The sequence below is a fragment of the Mesocricetus auratus genome, unplaced genomic scaffold, assembly GCF_017639785.1.
Source record: "Mesocricetus auratus isolate SY011 unplaced genomic scaffold, BCM_Maur_2.0 Super-Scaffold_100014, whole genome shotgun sequence".
NCBI classification, from domain to species: domain Eukaryota; kingdom Metazoa; phylum Chordata; class Mammalia; order Rodentia; family Cricetidae; genus Mesocricetus; species Mesocricetus auratus.
The window spans coordinates 55253317-55274512 of record NW_024429197.1 but is presented as its reverse complement, the minus strand read 5'-3'; the positions used below and the strand labels follow the sequence as shown (position 1 = coordinate 55274512).

Below are 21196 nucleotides of genomic sequence, written 5' to 3'. Positions count from 1 at the left end.
AACACTCCGGGTTAGAACACTAGTTTGGGATCTGGGACATCAATCTAGGTTAACAAGAGTGCTTCAGTCTCTCCCTGCCTCCGTTTCCCCATTTCTCAAAGCATACTAAAGACAAGTCATACTTCAAAGGGGTTAAATGAACTTCCAGGAGTGCTCATTAACTATGGCGAGCTTCTCAGTTAAAAGGTTTTATAGAAGCTGAGATTATGATGAAGTCATTATTCCTGCAACTAGATCTTCACTTATAATCAAGTAGCGCATGACTTCAGAAAATTATGCTAAGAAGTATTTTTCTAAGCATTCTATCTAAGGGTTGTCAGCTCAGAGATGGTGCTACTAAGCCTGACAACCGCAGACTCTGAACACCTGCGCTTCCCGGTTTTCATTCTCTCTTGTTAGTGGGGGAATGGTTAGCCGAGAGAGCGGAGAAAACGAGCGCTTTGGAGCCACACCTTACCGCAGTTCATTAGTGTGGGAATGCGGTCAGTTCCCCTGTCTCCCTAGGCTTCAGATTTCATTATCTTAAAATGAGAAGAACCACACTCATGTCAAATCATTACAATTAAAACTAGTTAATGTGTGCAAAGCACCTGTACACAGTGGGTGCTTAATAAGTGCCATTTTCTTTCCCTTCCTCTGTGCTTTGCTTTGCTCTAGACTGGGGAAGAACGCAAACTCTGGGCTGTAGACACTGTGCAGGCATTAGTGAGCAAATGACTTCAACCTCTCCCCCTACAAGGTGTTTCATAAAAGCTGTTTAACTGTTCTAAAGTTTGCCTGATAGAAATTCCTTTCCCTTTACATTTCTTTTGACTTCTCTCTTTTGAGGCCAAGATTCAAACAGAACAGCTGGGTACAGTTGCCAAAGAGGACAAGAACCAGTGCCTTGGAGGAGCCACTGAATCAGGAGGGTCCACGGGGACCAACTTTTCTTTTGAAGTTAATTCTTTTTCTTTTTTGGGGGGGTGAGCACAATAAAGACGTCCACATGGAACATGTACTAAGAAAATTACACTGGTGTAAGTTGGCTTCGCTTTCTGGTCTACAAAGATGTTTCCAATGAGTGCTGTGGGCCCCAAGTGCCTTGTAGGTTCAGTACTTCATTTGGAGAGGCAGCCGGAGCCAGAGAACAGAACAAGCTTGTGAGCGAGTCACGCCAAGGCCAGAGCCAATAAGAGATGAGCTTTCTGAGACCTGGTGGTCAGGGTTCACATTCAGCTGCCACCCTTCCACTGGCGTGGAGGTAATTACTTCAATGCTTTGAGTCTAATTTCCTTATTATCTTTGGAGGATTGTATCTTAAGCACCTAACACATGGCCTAGAATTTAGGCACTTAGCCAACTCTAAACCTTGAGACAAACATCCGTGGATGTTAAATGTTAGAAAGTAGCTTCTGTTTATGAAGGTGTCTTACAAATTGTCAGCTGCACTAACCTGGATGGGGGAGGGGAAGCGAGGAGAGGTGGCTCTGTAGCCTGTTAAAGTGAGACGCTGCACAAGGAGCCGTCTCTCACAGACTCCCAATAACATTGTCAGCTTGATGAATTTTGATGTGATATTATTAAACACACTCACTAACTAGCCAGCTGCCGCTAACTTGATTCATCGCACTCAGACAAAATTTTCCTGTGTTTGATGAGACAGGCCATCTATTGACCCTTCAGGACTGATGCACCGAAAGCACAACAGGAAAACACTGCGTGTAGCTTCTTGTAAATAACCGGATGGACTGTTTGCTTTGTGAATCACCCTAAAATCAATACCCAGTTGGAGATAGGCTTCAACCCACCGAATATTTCAAGAAACCTCTTCAAACAGTCAGTGGAATTAGCATAAATACTCAGGGAAATTAACACTAGCAGTAAGAACTGAAAGATGCTAAGATCTTAAACAGATTCTTTCTACATATTGGACCTTATTTGTTTAATTAAAGTAACTGTAGTATTTTCCCATTGGAAAGATCAGAAAGCTGCTGTCAACTATCACTAACTGGTGGGACCAAAACGCTGACGTGTTCCACTCCATGTCCAAAGGATAACTATCTATACTATACTTCCTGGGGTATTAGACATGGAGGCCATACTAATGTTGACAGTGAGTCACATTTTCACAAAAACCCAGTTAGACCTTAAGGTCCTTGATGGGTGAATATTCCTTCTTCCTTGCAGCTTAGATGGGTAATGCCCACAGGGGAAGAAGGGCTTGGTCAGCATTAAGGAAGGGCGAGGGGCATAGAGTAGGGCTAATGAGGACTGGACCCCTGCTCTCACATTAAGCAGCTGCATAAGTATGGAAGCCTCTCACAGGTCTGTGCCTGTTTCCTTGACTGCAAATTATAGAGTATGGTGGGACCCAACTACACATGGTTTTGGTGATTAAATGAATAACATCAAATAGAGCTAAAAATAATGAAATTCCAAATGCCTATGATTCATACTGTACATAGACTCTTGCTGGTTGCTTTGTGAAGACAAATCACTGTTTAGAATTTTTTCTTTTTTAAAAACTCTCTCTCTCACTCTCTCTCTCTCTCTCTCTCTCTCTCTCTCTCTCTCTCTCTCTCTCTCTGTGTGTGTGTGTGTGTGTACAGGCACAAGAATGCTTGTGTAGAAGTCAGAAGACAACTCTTGAGAGTTAGATCCAAGGAATAAACTCAGGGATCAGGCCTCAACACTGACCTCTATGTTGAACCTCCTTCCTTTGTTATCAGAAAAATGTGTGTGTAGTTTCAGGGGGGGGGGGAATCTACTTGGGCATAACTTTCCCAAATGTTGAGATGAATGCTGAGCAATTTCGACTTCCCCACCCACTCAAAAGAAAATAACATAAAGCATGTTGGAACCAAATCTGAGTTATTTTTGTATTAGCAGTCTGCAGGCATTTTTTTCCTCTCGGGTTCTAGCCATTTCGAGGTGATAGGAACATCTCCAGCATGAGCCTGTGAAAAGTGATCCTTGAAGAAGCCGGCATGCCAATCTAAAACAGCCTCCACAGAAATGATAACTCCGCTAGTCACATGACGTAAACTCCGCTGTGACTTTTTAAAGTAACTTTCCTGGTTACCTAAAAACATAAAGCATCTTCACGAAGAAATGCCCTTGATAATAATAAAGACTACAAAGGGGTACGTGTGCAAGGAAACCTAGTGTCATCGCTGGGGGGACATGCTGTCGCCCACAGCATGCTGGCATGTGGGGGACCCAAGGTTTGCACTAGCTCCGGGGCACGTCCGATCAATACTATACGTTTGAGAATAAAGTCAATTCATGGATATTTTTAGAACTTAAGTTTAATTTTTTTCTTGAAAATAGAGATATTTGTTTGAAAAAGCAAGTCATTGCTATCCATTCTTTAGACTGTGAACCCCAGGAATGAGTTCCCTCGGGCAGAGGCAGTCTAATGGGCGGGGAGCATTTGTTTTAGTTTACAGTCTCGGGATTTTAAGTGCAGTCTTCCTTGCTCTTACCTGTTTCCTAAGTCCTGGTGTTGTGAGCCTGGCATATGGATCAAAGTATCTTGGGTTAGTTTATAGACCTGGGGGAAGGAGTGCTCTTGAACAGGCAAGGGAGGGGGCCGGGTGAGAACAGATTTCAGCTACAGGACGCCAGTTTTTGCTAACAACGACTATAGCAACCTCTGCTGGCGAATGGTGAAACTACACTACAGGTTGGGGGAAGAAAAGCAGTAAGTAGTACTGAGGACATTTCCTCATCATGTTTCTCTTCCTCATCCACATTTTATCACTGAGGGAGGGCAGCAGGGATGTGCTCATTAATGCTATATATATATAAAATGCCTCGGATATGGTGAATGCAAGATTTGGGAGAAATGAGTAACTTTTCTCTAAGGTGTCTGGGGGGAAGGCAGTGAATAAAGAAAATCAATGCTGTGCAAGAAACGGACGGCTGGGCCTTCACTGTGACCATCTGGCAGCCAGTAAATTATTAAAGGTCTACACCCGAGCAGCATCTGGAAAGGGGGTGCAGGCACTGAAATCACTCTGCTCTGCTAATCTCGTTCATTTTGCGGGTTCCTTCTTGTGAGGCTGAGTATTCGACATCACGTGTATTTACATTTCTAGACCACTCAATATCCCCTCAAACCTACTTTTTGTTTCTACTGTCTTCATCTTGCCTATAGGGCTTGTAAACTTGCAGAGGCGCTGGCATATCTTCTTTCTTTCTTTTTAGTAAGAGAATATGTTTGGCTTCTCCTTCCTATTCCATCCCACCCCACCCACCCCAGAGTTCAGGAGCCAGTGGTGACTAACATGGTCCTAGAGGGACCTCTGGCTGCCACATGTACACACGGACTTTGAGCTCAGTCCTGAAAGCCCTCCAGCAGCAACTTCCCATTGTGTGAAAGGCAGGATATAAAAGACACTGTTCACTTAACCTTTTAGTGTCTTTATAGTCTGGAAAGCTACTGGCTTTTCCATCATCTAGAAATAATGCAACGGAGATCCTTTCTCCTACAAAAAATTGTATGAGCATATGAAATAGTCGGTCAATTTACTGTTATGTCTGGTTTGGAAAAAAATGAGATACATTCTAAACACGACATGTAGAACCAGTGAATAATTGAAGTTACCTTTGAGGAGTGGCAGTGTTCCCTTTGGGGTCCATGACCTGAAATTCCAGGATATCTGAATTCACTTGCAAAGATGGGTTTATGATGTAAAGAATGGTCTTACTGTTTAAATCCTTCTGGCTAAATCGCTCATGGATAAATTCACCTAGGAGCAGAAAATGAATCTCACAGGTGATTGATGAAACTCACAGCTGCTTTGTTTTGAAACCCAGCTCTAAGGAACAATACAGGACTGGGGTGTGACTGGGCTGGTGGAGTGCATGGAACACACCTAACCATCCCGCAAGGCGACACAGGGAGAGGGAGAATGATCAGATCATCCTCAGCTACACACCAAGATCCAGGCCACCCTGGGCTACAGGAGACATTGTTTCAAAGCAAAGCAGCAAAAGTCTGTTTTTAAAGGAAATTAGCATCATTGCAACTCTGTTAAAATTCAAATGCCAAGGACTCAAATTCATTTTTCAATTAGCTTTCCTTCAGAGATAACTTGCCCTACACTGCTAAACTAGAGAAAGAAATGAATGAAACCTGTTACCTCTGTGCTATCCCACTTAATGAGGTGTTGTGATCATTGCCTTCCTGAAGCAAAACATGCGATCTAGCAAAACCACTAGGAGAAAATCCCAGATTTTTTTAAGGAGCTGATATCATTTAGGATTTATAGTAGAAGAAAGAAATTAGTCTTCAATATCAGTCTGTCTCTGACACTGGATAGAAAACTGCCTGAAAACGACAAAATGGTAAACGGTTGAGCTTCTATGGGTCAGGATTTTGTGTGTGTATGTGTGTGTGTGATTTTGTTTATTTACAACATCAATACAGAGTTCTGGAACATTAGCTTTCCCAATGCTATCAACTGAGCCCAAGGGAGAAGAACCTTCCTTCCTTCCTCCCTCCCTCCCTCCCTTCCTTTCTTCTTTCCTTTCTATTTTATTTAAATTAGAAACAAGCTTGTTTTACATGTCAATCCCAGTTCCCTCTCCCTCATCTCCTCTCCTGCCCCCCACTGCCCCCCATCTCATGTCCTTTCTGCTCCCCAGGGAGGGTGAGGGGATCTTCAAAGACTGTCATATCATTTGGAGCAAGGCCTAGGCCCTCCCCCCGTGTGTCTAGACTGAGAGAGTACCCCTCTATGTGGAATGGACTCCCAAAGTCCATTCATATACTAGGGATAAATACATCTACTGCCAGAGGCCTCATAGAATTGACACCCACATTCAGGGGGTCCGGATCAATCCTATTCTGGTTTCCCAGATATCAGTCTAGGGTCCATGAGCTCCCCCCTTGTTCAGGTCAGCTGTTTCTGTGGGTTTCTCCGGCCTGGGATATGTTTCTCCTTATGAAGATGAATATAGAAGAAGCTGCCTCAAATCCCCATTAGCAACAATATTGATTTAGAAACTGAGTCTATCAGCAAGTCCTGGGAACACTCACCAAATGGGCCTGCACTTAATTGAGTTGCTCTCCAGCCAGTAGTTTAAAGGGAAGAATTACAAGGATTAAGATGGAGGATACCTGTGGTTGTGTTCTCCAGCCGTCCGTGCAATGGGCCTCGTAAAATCTTAAAGATGATCTGGTCATCCTCCGTGTCCGGGTCTGACGCCTTCAGCACATGGGAAGTGATGTAAATGCCATAACAGCCATTTTTCAAGAGCCCCACTTGAGAAGGGGAGTGCAGGCGTGTGATCCGGGGGACCTCTTTGTCCAGCTGGTCCACCTGAATCGTAGGGTGACATTCTCAAGGACTTCTCTCGCTATGTTATGCAGGGCTCTCACAGTTCAACAATGGCAAACTCCTCAATTTACAGATTACCGGGAGTCCTCAACTGGGTTTCTGGTAAAGCCTGTCTTGTTCTCCCTGTCCTAACAAATACAGAGACTGGGGTAGAGGCTTACTTTCCACCGTAAACCTTCATCCAGCTGTATAGTTTGTGTGGAGTCTGACTCTCCATACAATACTAGTTTTATGAAGGGAAATACTGTATCTCCCACCCCGATGACCATTCTTGCACCCTGCAGCATGTCTAAACTGTAACAGAAGCACATGGAATTGCTAAAACTGACCCACAAATTACATAACAAGTTCAGTGTTAGCATCACAGAAAGATTCGCTGTGTTTAATGAACTACATAAACAGAATCATAACTGTTTACAAATGCCATAGACCTTTTATGTGATTTTTCTGTTTGTTTGTTTTATTGGTTTTGGGTTTTTCAAGACAGGGTTTCTCTTTGTAGCCTTGGCTGTCCTAGAACTCACTAGTTTTTCTCTTTCTTTCTTCCTTCCTTCCTTTCTCTCATTTTGTTTTTATTTGGTTTTGCATGTGACTTTGTCTAAATGGCAAAAGTGCTGAATAGAAAAATGGAAATGATTTATGACAAATATCACAAAAGTGATGATCTTTAAACTGTGGATTGTTTAACTGAAGTGGAAGACCACATGACTCAGTAGTCGAACTGGATTTTTTGAGGGTGGTAGATGGACAGGTAAGGCTGTGGCAGAGATGGAATCCCTGGGAGCAAGCTGGCTAGTCAGATTAGCTGAATCAGCAAACTCCATGTTCAACAAGAGAGACCCTGCCTTTGTAAAACAGAGTGACAAGGAAGACACCCAAAGTTAGCCTCTAGCTACCAGGTGGACATGCATGCATACAGGAGTACACAAAGATGCTTCCACATTTACAAATATGCATGCATACATACCACACATATATGCATGCAAAAAGGCAGGTTCATGTTTTCTGGATTTCTTCTAGCAGATTATAAAAAATAATATCTTAATCAATTTGGATCTGAAAATTGTCCTTTGGGGCTTGGCAGGAAGTGAGATGTGAAAGTCCTGATGATCTCCTAGGGAGAGAGTCTCTATAGCCATGGTAGTGTAGAAGAGGAAAAATGAAAATATGCAAAGCTATATTAGGATCCTCTGGAACATGAGACAGCCGAATGTAGGGTTGTTATTTTTATTTTTGATGTTATATTTTTCTTACAATCCCAAATATTATAAAAGTAATAACTGTCTGTTGTGGTCAATGGTTTGAAAAAATGTATCATTATATAAACACTAGTCACTTTGGCCCCTGGTATGCCAGTGGCCATACTTGTGTGCTCAGATATATTAAAGCAGTTTGCTTCTATGATAGCAGGTCTTTGACTTGGTATACCAGAAGGTTTTACAATGTTACAGGGGAAGGCATTTTATTTTTCAGGAAGGCTCTGTCTATTTTATGATAATGGGAGTTGGATTTAGTGAAAATTCTCCCAGATATGTTAGTTCTATGGAAAGCAATGGTAGGTCCTTCGATGTCCACACAGCCTTACCACCTTCACAGGAGGATTACAGATTTCGACAATCTTAGGCCTTTGTGATTTCCCACAGAATGGAGGTCACGTGTGCCTGCTGCTACCAGTCAAGTACATCCTTCATCTATTTATTTCTTTTTACTTTTTACATCCAGGAGCTTCGCCCTCAGTTACTCATATAGCCACAGAACCCACTGATCCATGCTTGAGTCATATATGTGGGCCAGTGCATATACGTGTCAGTCAATAAATACTGTATTGTCTTGACAAAAACAGCTCTTGGAAGCGGGACTGAGGGTGTCTTTGCTCCTACATTGCTAGCAGGGCCAGCTGCTTCATAAAAAAGTTGCTTGATCCCTCTATTCTAAGGGACCAGGGAGTCAAGGAAATCTAGGGACAAAAATCTTAGGCTTTCCCAGCAAGTGTTTAACACAATGTTTGTTTATTTGTTTGTTTGTTTGTTTTTGCAATGAACAGCTTGTGTTTGTGATGAAAACAAAGCTTTACCACACCCAGCAGGCAGCTTCCACAACTTCAGGGTGTGAAGAGACTCTCAGCATATTTTTGTTCTTAGAGGAGCACTGTGTTGCAGAGATCTGCTTCAGTTCTAGCACATTCTCTCTACTCCACCCTCATTCCCATCTCTGAAGTACAGAAAGCAGCTGGGTCTGCATGTAGAATTTGCAGCTCTTAGAAACTTTCAGAAAATGAATCCAGAAAATTGTTTTCCGGTAGACACCGCAGTGACTGTGCATCAGTGACATCAACACTATCTCCCAGGGTATCTGCAACTCATTACATTTCCTCAGCCTTCATAGTGCCAAAGATTCACCCATACCCAGAGATCCTGAGGCTAATTCTGAGCCAAGTGTTCTAGGCCGTAGACCTAGGTGGTCTAGAGATGAGTGTTTCAGCCGATGTTTAACTCCACAGACTCAGTAGTGTAGACTAGGTAAGCCTTATCCAGACCATTGCCAGTCTGAAGAGAAAAGACTGGGGTTCCCCTAAAGAAACGAGAGCTTTGCCTCTCCATTCCTTTCAGGTTCAAGGCTACAGCATCACCTTTTTAGTCCACAATGAATCTTGAGCATGCCAGGGCCTATAACAGCATGAGGCAATTCCTAAACCAGTTCCTCCTATGTGCCTCTCTGTCTTTCATAGACACACACTTTCTATCAATCTGTATGGTCTATCTACATAGATATACGGATACTGTGCACAACACACACAGAGACATACATTGCTCTTGGGAATCCTAACACAGGCTAAAGAGCAAAGAGAAAAATATGATTATCTCACTAGACAGAATATCGTGAAGTAGAGACAAAATCGCATCTTTGTTGCTGTTGGTTGAAGCGTGTGGAACAGGGTGAACTCTATCCAAGAAGAGTAGATTTAAGAGTTCTGAGAGCCAGAACATACTTGATGTGTTTTGACTAGAAGATGAAAAACACTCTGCCCTCCAAGAATCATTGAGAGTCAACAAATGTGGCGGTATGGAGCCTCAGGAAGGACACAGAATTTGGAATCAAACAGACTTGATGTCTTTGATCAAATTATTTAACTTCTGATATTCAGTTTCTTCACGTATAAAACGTAGACAATAAAGCTCACCGCACAAAATGTTTATGAGAATCAACTGAGATGTATGCCAAGTAGGTCTGCTCTTTAGATACCAATTTTAAAAAGTCTTTGGCTGTGAAGCATGTAAGAGCTAGAGGATGGAGAGGAGATTCTATAAAAAAAGGCGTCTAGACATGACAGGGCCACAGCACTTGAAAACGCAGGGCAGCTGGCTATCCGTACAAGGTTGTGCCCATGCACACTTCATCATGGGTGGGGGAGGGAGCATAAGGCACCACCGCTGCTCCCCGAGGGCCCATTGGCAATTAATGGTTGCTGGGGGAGAAAGAGAGCGCTGCTTTCTTCAGTGGTGTAGCTGTTAGTAAGTTCCCCATGCTCCAGTGAATACCTTCCTACCCACACTCATGCAAGCAACACTAATTAAACTCAGTGAGTCACACACACGGAGAAGATATGGAAGTGTTGGGGGGGTTGTTGGAGAATGGTTTCTGTGGGCAGGGGGAGTGGTAGGAGGGGGAGGGGGCATGCAAATAATTAGGATGTATTCTATAGATGCATGAAACTATCTAGGAATTAAAAGTAGAAAAAATGTTTGTATCTGCTGCTAATATTATTGCCACCATCAGTTCCTGGGTGACACTGATGCAGCCTTGTAAGCTCCCACACTTACGTGTCTATCTGAAAATCTTTAAAATGCCACTAGATGACATGCCTGACCACGTAGAATCCTTAATGTTGTAGTTGTAGTTACAAATGTCTAGTATGTACCTTCGGTCTGTTTCAGGCAGTGTGTGAGTGCCTTGGGTACCTAATCTTGCTTAATTGCCACCACAATTCTGCAGGCATACTTTTCAAAGATTAGGAGGTATGGTGGTTTGAAACAGAAGGGCCCCATGGGCTCGTGTGTTTGAATGCTAACTCCCTAGTTGGTAGACTGTTCAGGAAGGATTAGGAAGTATGGCTTTTGTTGAAGGGGTGGACTTTTAGGTTTCAAAAATCCATGCCAGGTCCAGTCTTATTCTATCTACCTTGCACTTGTGGATCAGGATACAAGCTCTCAGCTACTGCTCTAATGTCATGCCTGCCTGTTGCCATGTTCCCTTTCGTGATGGTCATGGACTAACCCTCTGAAACTGTAAGCAAGGGCCTAATTAAATGCCTTCTTCTATAAGCTTCCTTGATCATGGTGCCCTTCACAGCAATAGGACAGTAACAGACAGGGGGCGCTGAAGAGTTCATGGTAGATTTCCCAGATAATAAATGTCAAAACGGAAATCCAAACCTATGTCTGCCAACTCCAAGGCCCATCATTTTGCTCCTTCTCATATTTCCACCAGTTCTTAAGGTTAGTCCCTTGCACAGCCATACTGACAGCCTGGCCTGTTGCAACCTGGTTCTTAATGCCAGAGGGATGGAAGTAAGGAAACACCGCTTCCTGAAATGATTCTCTCCTATCTCTGGCACAAACTATATGCCTGCCATACTTGCCTGGATGGTGAAGAGCACAGGCTCCTTCCGAATTTTCCCATCCACCACAAAGCCTTGGTTCTTCCTGTCTGTGGCCAGGAAAGTAAAACAGTCTTCCTGGGAGCCACCTCCTGAGTGATGATAGGTCACACCCCTGCTGTCCACATCTTGCTGGGTAAAATTATGTTGAAGCACTTTCCCCCTCAGGTAGAGGTACCCATGGCGTGGGAGCTGGGCCAGAAGGAAGGTTAGGTTCTCTGGAGGCGTGTCAGGGTCGGTCAGCTGAAGGTGATCCTCGGACAGTAGGCCCACAGCCCCTTCGGCCAGCCTCAGCCCTTTGTTCCTGGTCACCACAGGCAAGGCTCTGTCCACAGTCAACAGTGTGATCTCAAACACCCCGCGCTGGGTCTGCAATCCATTGCTGATGGTAAATCTGGCAAAGAGAGGCAAGGCAGCCTTCAGCATGGGCTCTTGTGTCACCATCGACTGGAATGAAATGATAACATACAAACCTTTACTAAGGGACATGCTGATTTAAGACTCAAAGGAAAAAGCTAGGGCAGACTTTCAGAAGAATGCCCGTCTGATACTGATCCAGTTGCTGGGCAATATACAAGTTGAGCATTTTAAGTCAATAGTATCTTCCCAACACCTTTGATGTCCCTCCTATATGAGGCAGACAAGCTCGATGCAATCTGTTGTCCCAAAAGGGATTTCCTGCCCAGCTGGAACAATTGTGTGAGTAGCTAACCTGTACTCATATATTTTGAATTTTGCAATAATATTTTTTTCATGGGATGCAGAAAACTTAACTTTGAAGGCTGACTGTTGGGACCCCAGTATAATGAGATACTCAACAGAATAACTCGTTCTAATTTATGTGCTTTCATGTTTTCTGAGGTACTGGGTATTTAACCCAGGGGTTCACATGTGCTTGTCTGGTGATCTATCCCTGTGCTACACGGCTACATGCCCAAACATTCTTTTTCTTTTATAAATAAAATCTCTCTCTCTCTCTCTCTCTCTCTCTCTCTCTCTCTCTCTCTCTCTCTCTCTCTCTCTGTCTGTCTGTCTGTCTCTGTCTGCCTGTCTGCCTGCCTGCCTGTCTGTCTGTCTGTCTTTCTGTGATGCATGCATACTACAGCACACGTGCAGAACCAGCAGAAATCTCCATGTGAGTGTCAGGTCATGCCTTCCACTGTTTTTGAAACAAGGTCTGGTGTTTGCAACTACGTATGTCAAGCTAGCAGTCCCCACCCATGAAGCCTCTAAGGATTCTTCTGTCTCTGTCTCCCATCTTACCACAGGAATGCTGGGGTGACAGATGTGCTCTATTCTACCTGCCACTACATAGGTTCTAGGTATCTGGACTCAGAGCCTCCAGCTCGAGCTGCAAGCACTTGACCCACTAACTGAGCCAAACCTTTTTTTTTTTTTTTCACTTTTTGAGACACAGACTCATTAACTTGGCCTTGAACTCACTATGCAGCTTAGTCTCATCTTGAACTTTGAATCTTCCTGCCTTAGTCTCCTTAGGGATGACAGGCCTGCACTATCATGGCCTGGCTAAAGGTAGCATTTGTAAAACCAGATCACACTATTCAACAGTGTTCTGTTCTAGCCCAATCTCCTATCTGGGCCTCTTATCATGCTTTCGTAAGATGATCAACACCAGACACCACCCAACATCACGGGACTCTGTGAGACTCTAACCTCTGGGAGTCTACACATCCTTTTCTACACCGGCTTCGTTTGAAGTATGTAGGGTTCATCACAGAGAAAGATCCTTTCCCTGCTGGAAAGAGAAGTTTAGACACCTGGTGGAGGGCAGACAGGAAGCTGGAGTTAGCACTGGAACCCAGACTATTTGATTTCACATGCTCTGCATTTATAGAGTTTTCTGTCACTAACTCAACAACTCACACAACAACAACAACAACAAAAGTCAAGAGTTGTAGTCCCTAAGTACCAGTGGCCAACTTTGAAAAGGAAGTTAGAATGACACAGGTTCTCTTACAACGACCGCTCTTACAGTCTTGGGTGTATGTTTGCCTTACATCAATCACTGAGGCTATTCTATTCACTCAGTCACTCACACAGTAACACTAGATTCTGGTAACATTTCAATATATTGTTTCTATTTTAAAGAAATTTAGGAATAGCACAGACTATATTAGTTAGCTTTACCTGTCAACTCCAGGTAGCCTGAAATCACCTGAAAGGGAAGTTTCCACTGAGGAACTGTCTAGATCACGTTGGCCATGTTTGTGAGGGGTGGGCTTGGCTGTAAGTTGCTGATGGAGGGTCTAGCCCACTGTGGGCAGCATCATCCCCTGAGCAGGTGATCCTGGGCTGTACAGTAAAGCCAGCTAAGAGTGAGTCTGTGAGAGCAAGCCAGTAAAGGAAGGAGCAACTGTACATGGTTTCTGCTTCCCATTCCTGATTGAGTTTCTGCTCTGACTTCCCTCAATCATGGACACAAGCCAAAGATGTCTTTTCCTATAAATTGCATTTGCTCACAGTGTTTGAAGGGGAAGGAGACTGTGAACTTATGTAAATAAGATGCAATATTAAAACTCCACAAAGTTAGAAATTCACTACTGTCAAATGAGATTGACAGTTTTCCCACAGACCACAGGAATGGATGTACTGAGTTACTCGGAGGTGCTTCTTAGCAGTTTCCCTCTACTGGTGGTTGTGGGAACATATATGCAGGATGCATACTCCACTGAGATAAAAACATGTGAAGTATTATCACACGGATGTAACCTTCTCTCTTTTTTTTTTTTGGTTTTACGAGACAGGGTTTCTCTGTATTGTTTTGGAGGCTGTCGGACCAGCCCGGCCTCAGACTCACAGAGATCCGCCTGCCTCTGCCTCCCGAGTGCTGGGATTAAAGGCATGTGCCACCACCACCCAACCAGATGTAACCTTTTCTAATAAAGAATTTTACTGGAATATAACATTAAATCATAAACATCTCTATTTTAGCTAAAGTGTGGCATTTATTTTACAAGTCTGGCATATTTGACTAGGAAATTCTGTATCTTCCACGAACTGGCTCTTGGGTTTCAGGATCTGAGGGTAGATACTTTCTTTTTGGAATGTGGAGGAACCTGAAACCAGGTTGCGAAACCAGCCTTTCTGGGCCAAAGGACTCAGGAAGAGGCACACTTAGCAAAAAGTCAAGGGGGACAGGATTGGCTGAGTACAGACTTTGCTTTGAAAGCTATGCTAAAAGGTTTTGTCTATTAGATTGATAATTCCATATACACCTACAATGTGTTTTGATCAAATCTACTCCTTTCCCTCCCCTCCAATTTTCCCACTATCCCTTCTGCTACTTTTCTCTCCTAACTTCTTGTGCTATTTTTTGTAACTGAGTTCACTTAATGCTCCCTGTATGTTCATGGATGTAGGGCACTCTACCAGAGACTGGATAGCTTCTTAGAGTCAGCATCCCTGATAAAATGTCTATCCTTCAGCAGTCATCAACTCCTAATGGCTCTTTAGCTAGGGGTAGGACTTCTTGAGGCCTCCTCATCCATGCTCGTATTACGGTTGGCTTGGGCTTGGGTTTGCAGTCACAGCTGCTGTGAGTCCCTCTGTGCAGTGGCCCTGTGGTTCCCAGCAGACACAGTGTTGCTGCAGTCTTCCACCGCCTCCGGCTCTCACCGTCTTTCTGCCCCCATTCTGGGCGAATAAAGTCTGAGCCGTAGGGTGAGGGGATGATGCACTCCACAGTCCTTTATTTTCCACACACTGACCAGCTGTGGGTCTGGATTAATCACCATCTATTGGGGGTGGGGAGGGGAGCTCTCTATGAGAACTGAAAGATGCGCTGGTTGTCCGTTCTGCCATTTCTCAAGTGAAATGGCTCTCTGTTCCCTAACAGATTGCATATAAATTGTGTTTTCTGAGCAGATAAGTCAGCTATCAATAATAAGATGAGAACTTAGGGGGTGGTGTGTGACTCTGTCCCTTCAGCAGAATAATTGTAGTAGGTTTTCCCCTAGGGCCTATGACCTAGTCAGCCATGATTTGGGGCTCCGTTAATTGTACTGAGCATGAGTTTCATCTTGTGGCATGGGACTTAAACCAGAAAGCCACTGGTTACTCCCATAACATTTGCACTACTGCTGTGCCTGTGGACAGTTCTTGCTAGGCTAGATGTTACTGTGGCTTTCAGGTTCAGGGAAGGCTAAAGAGTTTTCAAATTAGCTAGTCACAAAGACTACCTACAAGGAAAATGTGATGTGACACATAGAATAAGCAGCCTATGTCCCCGAAGTTAAAATTGCTAAGTGAAATAAAGTAAAAACTTCATGTTCCTCCTATCTGAGTTTATAAAGGGTGTAATTTCCGGGGAGCATCAGTGTGCGTGGCTTGAAGAAAGACACTGAGTTGCTCTCAGAATTATACATCAAAAAAAATCGGCAATCGTATTTTCTTGGTAAATATAAACCTTTGATTCATAAGTTCTACACAAGATGGAAATTTTCCTTGGTTGAACATGATTAATTATCAAATAATTTTGATGAAAAACAAGTGCACTTAGAAAGATACCCGTGTGTTCTCTGAACCAGACAGCTTCAAAAGTCAAGGAAGAAGCTGTGTGAGGTGTAAGCTCTGTGGCTCTGACAAGGATTCTCATAGGACCACTTCATTCTCTTCTTCTCATCCTCCAGCGCATGCTCCCCAATTCCACGCCTATCCAATGTCCCAAAGTGATACGAGAAAGAGGCGAGGTGTCTCCTCTGTGCCCCCAAGACCTCTTTTCCCACTTTGTCCCCCTGAAACAAGCTTTTCACCCTTCATTCTGCCCACCCCCTTTCTGAAATGAAATGACTCCCTATTCCCTATCAGCAATGTGCTTTCTTGGGAGTTCAAATTAGGCATCAGCAACTTAGCACCAATATAGGCCAAAAAAGTATCCAGCTTTATAGTTTTCTTAGGTTTTGTTCCATGTGTCTGTGTGTGTGTCCCTGTGGGTGTGTGCACTTGGGTATGTGGATGCAGGTGTGGTGTGTGTGTGCACAGATGTGTGTGCAGCCTAGAGGTTGACATTCCTTAATGGCTCTCTACGCTTTTTGTTTGTTTGTTTGTTTGTTTAGGATAAGGCCTTTTACTGAATCTGGAGCTCATGAATTTGGCAACACTGGGCAGACAGTGAGCTCCAGGGATCCGCCTGACTCTTCCTACTCTGCTCTGGGATTACAGATGTGTGCCATCATACTGGGCTTTCACTCAGGTCCTCAAGCCTGCATGGCAAGCCTCGTGATATGCATATTGAATATTAGCATGACTTGTAGAGTTAAAGACTTTGTGCCTCATCAAAAGGCTGTTAAATATAGCTAAAAAGACAGAAGACAATAAAAAGGAAAGGTGAAACCCTCTGGGGGCAACAAGCTTCAGCGTGAGCCACAGTGAGTGTGTGGTCCCTCTGGGGTGGCCATTTTTAATACTTGACTGGAGACTCGGTTCTGAAAAATGTCCTTTGAAGACAGGTTTTCGAAGTCCAGTGTCAAGGCCAAACATGACCTCTGCGAGGGCACTGGAATCGTCTCCTGAGCATGCTGTCCTTCTCACGCCTCCCCTCCTGATGCTGGGGAATCTGACCACCTGGGAAATAGGCAATGTGCCATCTGACAGATGGGGATGAGGGTGAGCAGGCCAGGGACCATGGAAGAGTCAGAAATACATTTACTGAGGCCAGTGCTACCAGCTGGGACACTGGAGCAGCTGTCTGCATTGACCTAAAGCTAATAAGTCAGGGGTGAAAAAAGATGCCATTTCTAAACATGACTGAATCAAATACATCATTCCATTTTCGTGTGTAATGATGAAAGAAAGTTACTCACCGGCAAAGAAGCATTGAGAGAGAGAGAGAGACAGTGAGAGAGAGTGAGAGAGAGAGAGGGAGAGGGAGAGAGAGAGAGAGAGAGAGAGAGAGAGAGACTGAGACAGAGTATGAGCGGTTCTGCTTGGATTCCCATCAGAGTAAAACTAGCACAACAACGAAACAAGGTCAACATAGCCTCTGCCTGCAAAAAGGCAAACAAAGACACTCGCCAGGCCTCCCTTCAGTATGCTGCAAACACGGTCTGTAAGTCAACAGCGTCCATTCTGAGGTGAGGGGGTTGGCCATATGGAGGCATTAGCTCCTTCTGCAGGTCCATTTTGTTTGATTTCCCTTGATCCCCTCCTCCCAGGGAAAAGATACTGCCAGGATGACCAGCACTCTCATGAAATTTGGGGAATGACTTCGGATTTGTCTGGGGGTGCCTGCCTGGTCTGATTTTACCATTGCCACAACGCTGTCAAGCTTCCTGCATTTCCTGGCAATAGAGTTGGCTGAAGAATCTGCCATCTGTCATGGCATTTAAAAGATAAAAATGGAATCATAAATAGCGCCAGCTCCTCAGGAAAAAAAAAAAGTCCAGCCGGCATGTCAAAATGGAGGACATTAACATGCTCTTTCAGGACCCAGACGCCAGCAGCTGAAGTCAGCTTGCTAATCGCTCCATGTCATCTGTCCTCGTGTGGGCTGCCAAATCTCTCTTCCAGGCCAGCAGCACCAAACAATGCAGGGGAAATTTATGATTCACAAAATATTTTTGCAGAAGGTAAAATCCAACCATTAAACCCTATTTAATTAATGCTGCCACATCTTACATTAAAAAGAGAAAGGGGAAAAATTTCTCTACCATAGAATTCACCTCTTTTACCCAGCCAAATTCCTTGCCAAATTTAACAGCAAGCAACATAAATTTAGGTGATTAGATTGGTTGCATATATTTAATTTTTAAAAAGCGCCATAATCACGCTTTCATTAAAAACAGGCACTCAGCTTTGGTTTGGAGCCACCTGACAAACAACACAGCAGCCCGTGATTGGGTGAGCGAAATGACAAGATTAAAATGTGGATCTTGGGCAGATGCGAGGCTCTTCCATTATAAATATGTAAAACTGCTGGCCCCGGATCAGAATGACACGTTGAGGGGCTTCCTTTGCACAAACAGAGTCTCCACAAATTTTTGACACAGAAAGGTATAGTGCAAAGAATGCTTCACTTGAAATAAGCCCTCAGTTGTTCCTTCAATGGGGCGACTTCCTTTGCCTCTTGGAATGTTAGGGTTCTGTGCACAAACTGGTAACAAGGGCGCCGCCATTCTCAAGATGGTGGTTGAAGGCGAAGACGAAAGGCACACAGCAAGTGTCTGGAGCCCTGCCCAGGTGATGTGGGTGTTCAGACAAGGGGGAGCGTCCCCACTCTGGACTACGTGGATGCTCTCCGCCCTACACACTCCTCCCGGTAGCCCTGTTTTCTATCCCTGCGACACTCAAAGGCCATCTTGGTGAGGACCACGTGCCTGTATAACTTTCACTCTTACAATTTGCTACTTTGTGCTATTTGCCTGTTGTTTGTTTTGCTTAACCTATCTTTCTATTTAAGTAAATGTATTTAGAAAGAAACCGTCTAACTCCAAAGTCAGAAATATGGATTAATAATCTCAATTCCATAAATGCCACAACAATATAAAAAAGAAAACGATTTCTTAAATCCTGGGTGGATGTTCCTCAAGGGCATAGAGACTAGAGCTCATGCTCTTTGTTAAAGAGGGGAAGCTAAACACGAAAAGCAGCTAGAGCATACCCACACCAACCAGGGGTCTCCCTGGCAACCACTCTGCTGGGTGAGTGAGCCAGCGGGCCAGCCTCTCACTCCCAGGCCTCCTTTGTTTCCATGCAGTTTCTCTCTCCATCAGCCCACACAGCGTCACACCTTTGCGCTAGAAAAGGCCCCCCACCTCCCCACACACACCCCACCACCCCCACCATCCGACCCCCACCCCACCCCACCCCTGTCACTGGCTACTGGCTCTAGGAAGTCAGGCCACAGATTTCTGCCGAAAGAAAACCTTCAAGAAAGCCAGTGTGAAAACCAAGTAGAAAACAGAACGTCAAGAAACTCAACAACGTGAAGTCCAATCCGTACACTGAGGTGAGGACCCAAGAGCCCTTTGGAAGTAGCCCCTAGTTCTCTGTGTCTTCAGGGGGCCTGGCAGGCCTTCTGGAAATTCTCACAGAGGTTGGGACTAGAGCAGTGGACTAGGCCAGCTCAGGGTCGCTGGTCCCGAGGCATCAGATTCTTGAAGAGCCTTTCGGAGACAGATTCCAGCTGGGACTGGAGTTACCCAAATTGTCACAAGGTCCAAGAATTTGGATTTTGCTCCCAGGTAGATACTCCTAGGAGAACTGGCTGTAAAATGCTCGGTAAGGTGACTTTTGCTGAGAGGAATTGAGTGTGTCCCAGCATCACTAGTACTCCAGTGAGCCACCTGGGCTTAGGGGTTCGAGCGTGTCCCAGCATCACTAGTACTCCAGTGAGCCACCTGGGCTTAGGGGTTCGAGCGTGTCCCAGCATCACTAGTACTCCAGTGAGCCACCTGGGCTTAGGGTTCGCCATCTCAGCATCTCGCCTTCACTTCCCTACATCTGCGTTCAGTCACTCACTGGTGCCTCTGGCAGCCATTAATGTCCAAAGCTGACAGGCCTGTGGGCATTGACTAGAGAAGCAGCAATGGAGACAAGCTAGAGGCCCCAGACATGCGTATAAAATCAAAAGCTCTGGTTCTGATAGACATGACTTAGACCAAGGCACACCCACTTCCCTTAGCAAACACAGGAATGAGCAAACACCACTCCTGTCTGAACCTTCCTTATTCTTCCGTGATCATGCAAAGACAGAAGGCGAGACAGTGGCCATGGAAAGGATATAATAAACAACAATGGCAACACCGTGTAACAACAATGGCAGACAGTACTAACTCTGTTCTCCCTGTGTGTTGTATGCACTTCACATGCCTAATCCACTTGAAGCCCCGCCCTCCACTGTTTGGCAAGTGCAGTGAGCACTATCTAGTCCCATAGAAGGAGCAGCAATATGAGTGGCTGCGTAACTTGGTGAAGTCCATGGAGCTGTGAGTCACAAAGGCAATACGTGACCCTGAGCCTCTATTTCACAATGGCAACATACCACTTAGACACAGAAGAAGAAACCGTCCCTCCTGATGGTTTCACTAATGATCAACATTGCTCAAGCACAGACTTGGAACAGAGACTGCTCAGCTGAAGAATTCTCTTCCTGTTTTAGGACATCAGTAAAGAGACAGAGGGGGGCAGGAGAAATGAATCAACTAGTAAAGAGCTCGATTCAAAAGCATGAGGATGTAAATTTGAGCCCTAAACCCCACATTAAAAAAGCTGGGTGTCCTGGTGTGTACTGGCTATCCAGTGCTGGAGGCAGAGGCTTCCTGGGCTCACTGGCCAGCCAGCCCGGCTTCCTGGGTAAGATCAAGGCTAATATGAGACCTTGTCTCAAAAACAAGATGGACAGCATTCGGGGAACAACACCCGGCCTTGTTCTCTGCATTCTACATGTACGTGCACTGGGGTACACACACACACACACACACACACACATACACACACACACACACACACACCATTCCCACATGAGCACACATACAGAGAAAGGGAGGGAAGGAGGAGAGAGAGAGTGATGGAAGGAAATATCAGTTCTTGTCCGTTGGCATTTTTGTTGTTGTTGTGTAATCCTGGACTGAATCTAGCCCATCCCTCAGAAATCACTATTAAAGCTCAAATAGCAAGCAAAATCATCCTTACCGACATTTACGTGGCTTCCCACAGCAGGAATTTAAAAAGGTAAAATATGACCAAGAAGAGAGGTATTTGCATGTGGGGGCCTTTCTGGGCGGTGGGCATTTATCGGAGTTGACAACCCATTGGATAATACGGGAGTCTACTATGCCCATGCTACTTTGTAGTGCAGTCCAGGTTAAACAGACATGGGGACCGTCTTACTGGGATCAGAAGTCCTGTATATATGCTCTCTAACTGGTGAAGGGAAGAGGTGGATCACACACCCACCACCTAATCCATGATGCCTGGCCTGGACCTCCAGTTTTATCAGGGACCACAAGTCCAGCCAGCTTTTCTATCGCTAGACAGAGCCCTCAGAATTTCTCCTGCTTTGTGAGACTAGAAACAAATTTCCACATTTTAAAGGATGGCAGATTTTGCATTAGTGTTGTATCTTTGCCTTTTCACCCCAGATCGTTATTCATCCCAATGATTTATTTGATGCTGAATCCTTGAGCAGGTGCACAGTCCCCAATTATAACACGGTTTCTATGGGGAAATATGATCCACTTTGTGACAACGT

At 44.6% G+C, this 21196-nt stretch overlaps 1 protein-coding gene across 4 annotated transcripts in view; it reads right to left on the bottom strand.

The window, feature by feature from the left end:
- Frem1 (FRAS1 related extracellular matrix 1) overlaps window positions 1-21196 on the bottom strand; it is a 154717-nt gene that overhangs the window by 28042 nt on the left and 105479 nt on the right. For 2 of the 4 annotated variants that reach the window (XM_005082165.4, XM_040757229.1), the window contains 3 exons: window positions 10969-11380; window positions 6110-6311; window positions 4592-4736 (listed from right to left, as the gene is read on the bottom strand). In XM_005082165.4, the coding sequence (XP_005082222.2) occupies window positions 4592-4736; window positions 6110-6311; window positions 10969-11380 (759 nt within the window). Of the gene's footprint in view, window positions 1-4591; window positions 4737-6109; window positions 6312-10968; window positions 11434-21196 lie in introns of those variants that run through there. The other 2 variants (XM_040757233.1, XM_040757230.1) reach the window with 2 other exon arrangements.